This window comes from Canis lupus, chromosome 21 (assembly GCF_011100685.1).
Source record: "Canis lupus familiaris isolate Mischka breed German Shepherd chromosome 21, alternate assembly UU_Cfam_GSD_1.0, whole genome shotgun sequence".
Classification (NCBI taxonomy): domain Eukaryota; kingdom Metazoa; phylum Chordata; class Mammalia; order Carnivora; family Canidae; genus Canis; species Canis lupus.
In genome coordinates, this window is record NC_049242.1 from 5,898,710 (window position 1) to 5,911,125 (window position 12,416).

Here is a 12,416-nt window from a genome sequence, read left to right on the forward strand (position 1 = left end):
AAGCAGGTCTTTTGTTATTTTTATTACCAGGACTTACTACATGGTAAAGGTCCCATACATAAATAAGTGAATAAGGGAATATCTAATCACTATATATTTCAAAGCATACTATCCAAACTTGTAGCCTTCTAGAACCTCACAAATTGTTGTTGTGATTCCAAACTTGCAGTTCATGTAGAAATAGTTAGCTCAAGCTAACATTTTATCTTTGAAATTGCTGTCTTTGTTGTTACCATTCACACCAATGTTGAAAGTTTCTTCTTGCTAATGAGGCAAATTTTCCCTTTGCACAGAAATATTTTTTTAAAGGTTTACTTATTTGAGAGAGAGAGAGTGTGTGTGTGCATACACACATGCATGCATGAGAGGAGGAAGGGGCAGAGGGAGAGAGAGAATCTCCAGCAGACTCCCCATTGAGTGTGGAGCCCAGTGTGGGGCTCAGTCCCAGGACTCTGATGTCATGACCTGAGCCAAAACCAAAAGCTGGACGCTTATCTCTGAGCCACCCGAGCACCCCTGCATAAAAGCTTTTTTACAATTTAGGATAACTTGAGAGCTTTTCTTGGTAAAAATAACATGTTCTCTTGCTTTCTAGTTGTTTTCTAGACTCTAATACATCTGATCATTTCATCTAACAAGCTTTTCTGAGCACCTCTTAGTTTCTAAGTATTTTAATTACTCCAATGAATAAGATTCATCCCTGAAAATGCTCAGTCTTCATGTACCATAGTCACATTCAGAGAGTCTGAAAGTTGAATGTTGACTCCTGCAAATCCCTCACAATAAACTACAACTGCATTGAAGACTTCTGAGTCTACAAATAACTCTTCTGTACTCCCATCAGTTAGATCCTACTCCCAAACTTCCTTACTGTCATGTGGATTTTTTCTATTTTATTCATCCATGTTCCTTTTTAACACCTAGACAACCTATTTCACAACAATCTTTCTTGAAATGTGGAACATATTTCTCTGAGTTTCCTCATCTCTAACAGAAGGATATTGAGAATTTGGGACAATGAATTTGGCATACCAAATAGACAAATAGGCTAACAAGGAGAAATAATCCCTGAGTGAACAAAGGAAAACCCAACACAACTCTGACAATTTTGAGAAAACTACTTGTATTTTCTCCTGCCTACTTGAAGAAATTCTCCCACTTCTCTTATATCCTGCTTGCACTAGATTCTCATGGAAGTACTAAGACAAAACAGACCCACGGAATTTTAGAGTATGGAAAAGTCTTTGCAACTCTCTACTTCAACGTGGATTAACCACAAATATAATGAAGTTTAAGCCTCAGGGTTCATTGTTAGCATTGGCCCTGGAAGAGGTCCAAGCAATGTGTTCACATGTCCATATTTTTAACTAAATATCAAAAGTAAGCTATTTTAATCATTATTGGCTCTGCAGCCCAACATACCTCCTTAAAACTCCCCCTCATGCTAAAGGAACTGGGAAAGCTGTGGGTATTTTTGTTGATCTGGCTAAGGAGTAGTTGAGATGGAGAAACCATTGGCCTGGGTTTACTGAATTATATCCACACATATGTGGATCACAGCCATTTCAGTGTGTGGTTGCTCCTTTGAGTTGTTCCAGTGTAAGGACGGATTCTAGACAGTTCCACTGCCCATTAGGCCCATTTACTGGCATCATGTCACAAAGATGTAGGACTAGAGGCTGTTTCATGATGCATATATGTCTTAAGGCATTTAGCACTGGAAATGTATGGTAGGGAAAAGATAAAACTATCTTTCTATTCTCTCTAGAGAAGATAATATTGCAAAAATAATTGTCATATGAAGAGGAAATGAGCCAAAAAATGTAGGAAAAATGCAATAAAGGGTAGTATCAGATAGTTAATTAATAAACATTTATTTGGATTTTGTGATGTTTATGGTGTTTTTACCCTTTTAAAATTTGTTGTGATTTTGTTACTGATTTTAAGTCAGTGTTCATTTCACAACTAATTTGCATCTATAATTTTATATTCTTTTCTTTAAAACTCATTATATAAGCTTCAGTCTTCCTAAAACATGGATTTGGCCTTGGCCCTACTTAATCACCACTCCACATTTAACAGATGAGGCCCTACCATATCACATGGTTCACAGTAGTACTGAACTAAACTTCAGGTCTCCTGACTTTCTGTCCATTGCCATTTTAACCCACATTATCTTACTTTTGAGAAGTAACCCAATAATTAATGATCTCTACCAAAATCAATCAATCAATCAATCAAATTAAAAAATCCCCTGACCACAGTATATAATAATAGTAAACACATATATAGCATTTCTTACATGCTAAGCATTGTTTGAAAGTGTCTTACATATAGCTCATTTAATCTTCAAAACAACTCTGTCACTAAGCTAATATTAGTATCCTCATTTTCAGAGCAAAAATTTATACATAGATTGGTTAAGTGAATAGAGCAAGGTCATAGTTTGCTGAAAGCATGACATCCTTCGTATTGTGGAGCTAGCAGCAAACATTTTTTATGGCCTTACAAATATTCTAGTGTGCATTATTTCACTCAATCTTTACATTCACCGGCTAAGATATGCAACATTATTACTCCATTTTAGACACGAGAAACAGAAGTGTAGAGAAATTAAGCAACTTGCCCAAGGTCATATGTGTAGTAAGGGGCAAAGTCAGTACTCAAATCCAAGCCTGACTCCAGGGCTAGGGCTCTTAGTCTGTACATGATAATGCCCATCAAAGAAGACATCCTCAATGTCCTTCTATTATTGTCACATTCCCTATAGTCCCCAAAGTTTCAATTAGAATGGGTATGTGGGCCAATTCAATTAAGAAGCGGGGTTAGCAGCATAAAGGACATTGCAGGCCTCTCCCCCCTTAGACAACTATCCTCAGCCTTGTGTAATGCCATTGTACACACACACATACACACAGACACATTTGGATCTTAGTGGAATATTTGTTCTTTGGAAAATGAGCTTTGGTAAGAATTTTCTTGGTGGAGATGAGGGTGTGTGTGTGTCAGGGCATGTAACTATCATGATATTCCGTGCATCTGATGCCTGTCATCAACTTTTGCTGTCCCTTAGAGATGGCAAATTTATTTTTGATTCATATTCTGTGATAAAGAATGACAATCAGCAGCCCAATGATTTAGAAAGTTTATAGAGGTGGCAAATCCCTCCAGATGGCAAGAAGAGAATGTAAAGAAAGTGGCAAAAGTAACCCCTAGGGAGTGACAAAGACCGCCGTAGAGAGTACTTGTCCAGAGCCAGAGAGCAGGTACTGGGCTCCAGCAAAAGGTTGTCATGAAGCAATATGAGCTCGGTGTGACAATTTTTCTGTGATCTGACAATTTTTCAAGATAAACTGGAAATCTGGATTTGGGGTGTAAAATCTCCCAACTTATAAAAATTTTAAAGTGATTCAGTTTTTGTTTGTTTGTTTGTTTGTTTGTTTGTTTTAAAGCACTGTGCTGGCTGACATTGTGTAGGCCAAACAACCAACAAGAACCCCACATCTGTAGGCCTCTCCCTGCAAGTCTGTTTTGTATGGGGTTAAATGCAGGGACCTCTGAAATGGGAAATTACAAGAGATAGCCGAGAGAAATTTGGATCTTGGTGGAATATTTGTTCTTTGAAAAATGAGCTTTGGTAAGAATTTTCTTGGTGGGAGTGGGTGACTCAGGGTGTGGGATGGAAATGGGCACTAAAGCAGTAGTCCTTTTGGATCAGATCCTCTTAATTTCTCCTTTGGAGTAGTATTGGTTTGGGACCTTGGAAAAAAAATAGCAGGAATCTAATTAACAGCTCAAAGGGAGCAATCAATTTACAATTGTGTGAAGTGCAAATTCCTTTGTGCATGAAACAAATTACAGTATTCACAAATTTGTAAATAATGCAGCACTTTCTGCTATCCAAATGCTTTGGGTCCCCCCAGGGAGAAGGAGAAAGAAGTCTGAGAAGGCAAAATGTTAGAAAATGACCTATTGTCTCAAGAAATGGAGTTTAAAAAAACATCTTTAGTAACTGATTTTTTCCAACTGAATCCTTATTTAGGAACTCTAAAGGGGCCCAGTCCTTAGGTCAGTAGAATATCTAGAGAAGTAAACAATTTCAAGTCCAAAAGTCACAGCATGTTATTAACAGGGTACCTTCTTTCAAAATTACTGAACGGGAAAAGTTGCCCCCAATCCTCTCTACACCATGAGTTTGTAGCAATAGCCATAATAACCATTATGTTCAATGTGAGAGAAATAATTGGTGACAGATAAGGACAAGAATCCAGCCGATCTGCTCTGCAGCAAAGGTTTTGGGAACCGCTCAATTCATAAATATTTACTGGGGCCCTTTTATAAGATGTTATCACTGTTATTCAAGATTCAAAAGATGCCCTGGAAGAATGCATGGTGTATTTAGGAAAGTAAGAGTGAAAACTTTTTTTCCCCCCAAGATTTTTAAAGCACTTCTCTTCTGGTTCAGCTAGGAATTAAGAATCCAAAGCAAATGTAAGTTCATCACCACCCTCAAGGTGTTCACAGTCTAATGAGAAAGGAGAATTTAAGCCAATCATTTCAATACTGAGATTGACGCTAAAGAAGAGATAAGAGGGTGACACCATAGACAACTATGACAAGTGCTTGACTCCACCAGGAGATCTTTCAACAGGAGATGAAAATCACCAGGCAGAAGGGAGAGGAAAGCATTGGAGGCAGAGGTGAGTGGACTATTTATGGGCTTGATGTAGGAGAATGACAGTTCAGATTTGTGCTTTCCAAACGATTCTCTCCCCTGTGTTCTCATTCACTGTGGGATGAGTACAAATTGGTTAAGCCTTTCCACAAAATATTTTAGCAAATTGTAACAAGAGCCTTAAAACATATTCACATCCTTTCAGTTAGAAATTCCATATCTAGGAATCAGAGGTGCTGCCAGAAACTTATGTATGAGGAAGCTTATCACAGCATTATTTATAACCATGAAAAACTGGAAACAGTCTCCATGTTCAATAATGGAGTAATGGCTAAATCAGTTATGGAACATCTGAGCCATATGATTTTATGCACTATGTGGAGGGAAAAATCACATTTTAAAAGAATATTTCAAAACAAGCGAAAATTATTTAAAAAACAATGTAAAACAGTTAATAAAGTATCATCCTAATTTTGTAATAAGTTAAAAAGTAATTCTCAATGTTGATTGTAACTTTCACCCATATCTTACTTTTCTGAAGTTCTTTCTTGTTTTATACATACTAGACAACAAAAGGGAGGGAATTTCTCCCTGTCCTGTGTGAAATCAAAAGAACGGCTTTTTGTTTTCTTCTGTCTTGAGTGTGATGCAGGATTCACAAGTCACTTATTCTCTTAGGTCACATTCTCTTTATGATATCCAGGATGAGTAGAAAAGGAAGGGAGGCCAGGATCCAGAAGGTGAATGTTAGAGTACTCAGGAGAGCAGAGAGCAAGGATGATAGGAGTGAAGGTTGTGAGGACCAGAAAAAAGGGTGGTGGTTGTGTGCTGAAAATGAGTTATTGGCTTGAAGATTTCAGGGTTGAAAATATAGACACATATATAAGGGTTCAATATAAGAATGTCACAATGCAGTACATAGTCAAATGTCAAAAAAATAAATGGCCCTCTGGACAAACAATAGAAGTCTGGAGGAGTCTGGTGGAGAGATCCATCCTTTGGTCACATACATGTATCTGACCATATATCAGTGAAGCTATTCCTCTAAAATCTCCATTTAGCAATCTTTGTCAGAGGGGGTAATGGTAGAGATTACACTATCTTGGCCATCCTTTCTGGGGAATTTAGTTACTGAAGAGCTTAAAGAACTTCACTGTGAAAGGATTTTAACTACTAAGAGGAAAGGTTATATGAAGAATATGATAGAAAACAGTCTGACTCTAAAACACTATTTGAGAAAATTCAATCTCTGCACAAAAATTCACTCCATCCTTCAATATCTCCTATCCTTTAAAATGTATTCACATAAAATCTGCTTTACAAGAGAGAACCAGCCAGGAATATAGCCCAAGAAATTTACCACTAAATGGGGACACATATGTGTTTCAGTTCTTAGGAAAACTGTGCCTTGTTAACTTTCTCCCTGGATTTCTTGGTTGTCTACATTGAAGAGCAGGTGGTGATTTCTCTCCTTACCTAATTTTCTCGCTTTTTACAGTTTCTGTTAAGCACTTTCCCCACACTACTATTCTAGGCTATATATGTCTACAACAGCATCAAGTGACCTTTAGCTATCTCTGGCTAAATGGATCAACACATTTACCCAACCACATAGCTCAGACCCTTCAGGGGTTTTCCAGTCAATTTTAATTTATTTAAACCTGACACTGGCAGATTTCCACTTCCTTTGTTCCTTGTGTAGACTGGGTTTATGTGTGTTGGTCTCTAAAAGGGACAGAGGAGGCAGCTGTTGAAAAATGAGATTGACAGTTTTAACCACACAATTTGGTCTAATAGCTTTGATATGCTAAACTTGCTAGCTCCTCCAAGTGTACCTTCCTGATTTTGCATTACAACGCCACACTGAATCCCTAAGGAAACCGGGGAGGTGTGTGTGTGTGTGTGTGTGTGTGTGTGTGTGTGTGTTTTAATTAAAAAAAAAGAAAGAAATGCAAACCAGCGAAACCGTTCTTTTACATTCTCTCCAGATTCATTCTGCGGACTGCAGGCCTTCAGAAACTCCGGTCCGCTAGAGACCTGTATGAAAGGAGAAGCTGAGAATACAGATGGTGTCCTAAAGATCGAAAACAGGTGATGTCATAACGCACAGTCCTGTGCGGTCACCGCCAAGGCCGGTGGGGATGTGGGGCTCCCGCGAGCACGGAGCTCCGCGCCCGAGGGCCAAGCCAGTTATCTCCGCGGCCGGGAGGACACCGGGGGGACCCGGCACCAATCAGGCTCCTGCTCGGCGCCCGCCTTTGTTCTCACCGGGGAGCAGGTTTCCGTTCCGGGTGTCTCGCGTCGGGACCCGCACTGGACCCGCACGCGCGCTGCTGGCTTCCTCGGGAGACCTGCCCTCTCCTGCGCCCCACACTCTGCCAGCCGGAGCTTCCCCCACGTCCATGTGCCCTCTCTCCCTAGAGCGTGCACGCCAAAATCCTGACTCACCATTTTTAGCTTTGAAGGAGGCAAGTCCAGCCCCATAGTTTACAGACGAATTGTTCTCTGAACCCTCCTTCCCGAGCCAGCCTCTGAGCTATCCATGCTTCGGATCAACTGCCTCAGAAAGGACCATGGGGTGGGAGGATCAACCTGTCTCTGTGGCCATCTCCTGCTGGACAAATAAAGGAACTTTACTTGCTGAAAGGACTGCGAGAAGGTGCTTCAGATGGCGGAGGAAACCGCTACACTAGAGAGGTTTCGTGTCCCCCCCCCCCCAACTCGATTAATGGTGTAAATGTATCTCCCAACATCTACCCCTGCCTCCCGCCCGTGTCTCAGGTAACTGGTCTTTTGCAAAACAAGGCTCAAGATAAACGATGCATAAAGTTCTTTGAGATCCCTGGGTGCCAAGGGCTACGTGATTGCAGTCTTCTGTACAGCTAAGCTAAGATTCTGGCCGCGAGGAAGCTTAATCACTGCCCTGACAGTGTGAACGTCCGCAACCCTTCTCAAGAAACCAGGAAATATTCAGCTCAGTTTTAGACTCTCTAGCCAGGCTCTAGCGCCCAGCTTTTTCTCTCTCACTCTCCTTACCATTTTTTTGCAGGGACCTAGGGAAGGGGGCGTGGCTTGCCTCCGGGGCGGGGCGGGGCTTCCGGGGATATTTGCATGCGACACACCCTCTCCGTCCCATTGGCGGGGCCGCACCAACTGTAATCCCTTCCCCCCGACTCCCTAACTAACCCGCCATCTCTCTCCAGTGCCGAGCCTCGGAGACAAACTTAACTTGCCCGGAGATTCAAGGCGTCCTCGGCCTCTGTGATTGGCCGGCGCCGCTCCCCGCGGGCTCTGGCTGCTCATTGGCTGCGGGCGGGCGGCGCGGGGGCGTGGCCGGGGCTGTCCGCCGGCGGGAGGGGGCGGTCCCGGAGCGTGGAGGTGGTGAAGGTGGCGGGGAGGCGGGGGCGGGGCCGCACTGAGGCGCTGCGGCGGCGGCGGAGGCGGCGGCGGCAGCGGTGGCGGCTGCTCGGCCTAGGCTGGCGGGGGCGGGGGTCTGAGGATGGGGGCGGGAGGAACAACGGGCCGGTGAGGAGCAGCCGCCGCCGCGGTGGTCGCCTCGGGCAGCGCCGCGCACGCTCCGGCCGTCGCCTCCCGCAGCCCGCCATCCCGCCCGGGGGAGGCGGAGGCTGAAGCGCGGCGGGCGGCAGGGGGACCGTCCGGACCCGCAGCGGCGCGGGCGGCCGCAGTGAGCCCGGCCCCGGCCCCGGCCCCGGCCCCGGCCCCGGCCCCGCCGTCCGCCTCGGCCCTCGGCGCCCGCAGCCACCATGCACCGGGGCGGCGGCAGCCCGTCGGCCGCCGCCAACTACCTGCTCTGTACCAACTGCCGGAAAGTGCTGCGGAAGGTACGCGCTCGGCCGGGGGTGCAGCCCGCAGCGGCGCTGCCGGCCGGCGGGGCTCGGGCGGCTCGGCCCCCGGGCGCGCGCGGGGCGAGGCTGGAGGGGACCCCGGGCGCCCTGCCCACGCGACACCGGGAAAGGGGGCGTGGGCGGGGGTGGAGGTGGGCACTGCTGCCTTCCTGTCTCCGCGGGGACAGATGCTGGTCCCGAGGGCTTGGGGATTTTTTTTTTTCCGCATTTCTTTTTTGCAGCCAGGAGTCTGTTTCTGGGCTCCCCTCCGCGCCCTGCCACCCCCGGCCTGGCCTCCGCGCGGAGGGAGGGCGGGCGGGCGGCCGGCACCGGCGCGATCCTCCTCCCGGAGCCGCGGATGGAGGTCGGTGTGCAGCCCGAACAGCCTGCGCTGCTCGGATCTGCAGGAGCCTGGCTCCCTCTCGGAGGCGGCCAACCCTCGGCGGGGGCGGGGGGGCGTCATTCGGTCGCCTCTGGCTTCCCTGCGCTCGCCCTGAACGCCCGTTTGCCTTCCTCTGACGGCAGTCCTGTGTCTGTAGTGCAGTCTTGGAAGGAGCTGGGGAAGCAGCTTGAACTTTATGCCCGTGGGAAATGCTGATGGACCTTACATGCTGCTGGGGCTCGGGGTCCTGGAGACTTGAGGTGGTCGAGGGTTATCACTCCTTAGTGCTCCCCCTCCCCCGCCCGTGTAGATCCAGAGAAATCAGAGGTGCAGTCAGCGTACTGCTTCCCAGACTGACGGATGGAAAGTTTACTCCAGGATTCTTTAGCTTACTTGGCTTAATCACTCCGTTAAGGGGTGGGGGAGGGGAAGGAAAAGAGGTCGCTTTAGACAGAGAAAAGCTTTTTCATCAGACTTGAACAGCCTCCGCTTGGTAATGCTATGATCAGTTTTTTTCCCCCCCAAACTCGATTTTTACATTTCATTAAGTGGAAGCAGTCGTTGAGATGCCCCTGTTTGTCCAGTACCAATGAATTAAAATTGCTGAGCTGTGCAAATGCATCGGGACTGAAAGACTGAGATGAATACGGTACCGTTTTTAGTCAATTTCTCTAAATACAGTTCTATTGGAATTGTTCTTTATATATTAAAAGTAGAAAGAAAGCATGTAAGTAAGCAAGCTCAAATATTTGCGCTCTTTGTCCAAAAACTGTTTTTCTTCCTCTGTGGGTCAGGCCAAGTGCCAATCAAAGTTGTTTTTCAAGCCTCTTTTCCCTGCAGTAGGGCTGCTGCTATTCCCCCCCACTATTTTATTTGAGAGCGTGAAGAAAGCAAAGGAATTGCAGATTTGAAGTTAATCGAACAGTTAAATATGCCTTAAATTGTGTTTATTGGACATGTTTCTCTTGAAACCGATTTTTATTAAATGTGCATGTTGAGTATCTGCAGTTATTTTTTTCCATAAACTCGGATCAAATTACAGTTGATACTTGCTCAGCTCATTGTAGGGCAGCTTGTGAGAAATGTAATGGATCAGAAGCACAGATCTGCTTAGTTGAATGTTAACTCTTTCACTTCAGGGTCAGATGTCATCCAAACCGAGCTTTAAATATATATATATATATATATATATATATATATATATATACACATACACACACACACACACACAATAATTATTACTTCCTAACTTCAAACGTGGTAAGTTATGTCTTTAAGATGAAAAAAAGATGTTGCTTGAGACACGTTTGATTAAACTCAAGCCTGGTTAAAATAACAGCTAGGGAGGGTTTTTTTTGGCGGGGGGAGGGGTTGTTTTGGTTTACTGAATAAGAAACAAAAGAACTATTGACTTTGGCTTCTTTTTTTTTAAAGACTCTGTCAATTTGGTAGGCTAATGAAATGTTTGGAGGTGATATTAGGCTTCACAAAATCTAGTTTTTCTTTAAAGAGAATCATGGCTATGGATCCATCACATTTTGCTGGCGTTCTTTGTAGCTTTCTCTTAGCTCTTATGAAACTATTTCTATTTACCTAGAAAGAACATCCTCACTTCTAGTCATTCTTAAAAGAAAAAGGTGTATGGGAAATGGACATTCACCATTTTCATATTTTGTGATTGCTATGTATCTTTGCCAATATACCAGTTTTTAGTGACTCCAAGATGTTTAATATTGATTCATGCAGTAGCATGAAATAACTTTAGATGGAAATGGGATTGTTTGAGCCAGTTCTGACATGACTTGGTCACATTTGTAGCTTTTAAAGGCTGCTCTTCTTAAGTTCTCTTAAAAGATATCAAGTGTTTAGCATTTTAAATTCATCATTCTAAAAAGAGCATGTAAGAATTTATTTCTAATAAAGGTGGTTTATTTTTGATAGAAAGTATATAACTTGGAAATTCATCTCCAACTCTGAAAATGTGATTCTTTGAATTTATCTTATATTTTCCTCTTAATAAAGTGTTCAGTAATAACCAAGTGAGTCATAGCATTTTGAATTTTAGTTCAGTGTAGTTCATAATGAAGAATGAAACTCATGCACACTCAGTGTGAATTACTCTTTGCTGTAACAATCCTCATTAATGATGGGGGAAAGAATCACCTTTTATGCAGTAGGGAACCTTTTTCTTTAAGTAGCTTAATTTGTTGCAGTGTGTTGAATTTGGGGGGAACTTCAAAAGGAACTGGCTTCATCTCCAAATAGAATAGCTTGGTTTAGCCCAATGTCTGAAAATTGAGTTATATATTATATGAGAGTCACATTTATTATTAGAAGGGCCTTTGCAATTTTGATTCAGCGTCTTCTAAAATAGAAAGATTTCTTAAAATATTGAATTTCCCTAGTTTGGTATCCTAGGTTAGAAAAGGAATATATTTCCCATATGGGGAAACAAATGAACCAGCAAACAAAAACTATCCTCACATATGTAACTCCTGGTAGGTCTAACTTATTCTGTTATCAATGAAGTAAGTCAATAAAGTTTTTAATAAAAGAGGAAATGTTTTCACTTACTTTGGAAAAGTGAATGAGTTTTGAATTAAGATACATTTTACTTGAAGAAATTCCAGGGACAACTAGGTAAATTTCAAAGTGGAGTACCAAACTGCATTAAGAAAGGTAGGTAACTGTCAGTGCTCATCTCCTGATGAATAAAAGGGGGCATATTGCAATGTTCTTTGAATATGGAGAAGCCAGTGCTACTGAAGTGAATAAAACTGCACTGTAAGTTAGGACATTTAACACTTAAAAATTCTTAATGTGTTTAGGTAGTTCTAGTGATAGATCTTTGTTGGTTATTGCATCTTTCCACTTTGTTTATATAATCACTTATTTTGGCAACTTTTGATGGGTTTTTAAGTGAAAAGACTGCGAGTATAAAATGGGAAATATTAAATGAGCCTCATTTTTATAATTGAAATTGCCAATTGCAATTTTATAAGTTTCGACCAATGGAAGGTGGTGGCTTTGACTGATATTGTAGCTATATGCTTCGTTAATCAGGTTTCTTATATATATCTTTTTGATTGTCAAAGCCAGTTTTTCACTTATTTAAGTGAACTAGGCAGAGACCAAGCAGTGAATTTATGATAGCAAACCATTATGCAGAGGGAGCCCTAAAATGTTTTAGTGTTCAAAATGCAAGAGTTGGATTGTATTTTTAAGTACATTTAAAGTTGTTCTTAAGTTATAACTTAAAAATACAGCTACCTAAAAATGTTTTGCCAAATTTTAACAAATTGTTTTAAAAGTTATCTTTTATTATAAGATTATGAATAGCACAGGTCTTGAATTAAAAACTTGTTCTGCTACCTTAGTATATGTATTTGAACTTTTTGGTTAATAGGATAATGGTAAGAGAGATAGTCATTGATTTTGATTATGAAGGCTTTGACCTTCAAAAAAAAAAAAATCCTTCCCCCACATATCTACTCAAGTTACATTTCTACTGTTA

At 42.6% G+C, this 12,416-nt stretch overlaps 1 protein-coding gene and 1 long non-coding RNA gene across 2 annotated transcripts in view; both read left to right on the forward strand.

The window, feature by feature from the left end:
- The first annotated feature begins 3,356 nt into the window (after window positions 1-3,356).
- On the forward strand, window positions 3,357-7,495 carry LOC111091481. The gene is made up of 3 exons (XR_005375471.1): window positions 3,357-3,637; window positions 4,466-4,700; window positions 6,664-7,495. It is a non-coding gene; the product is annotated as an uncharacterized LOC111091481 (long non-coding RNA).
- A 904-nt stretch (window positions 7,496-8,399) lies between these two features.
- The window catches only part of SESN3 (sestrin 3), a 71,561-nt gene continuing 67,544 nt past the window's right edge, over window positions 8,400-12,416 (forward strand). The window contains exon 1 of the mRNA XM_038568266.1: window positions 8,400-8,517. Coding sequence (XP_038424194.1) covers window positions 8,440-8,517 — 78 coding nt within the window. The 5' untranslated portion in view covers window positions 8,400-8,439. The remainder of the gene's footprint in view (window positions 8,518-12,416) is intronic.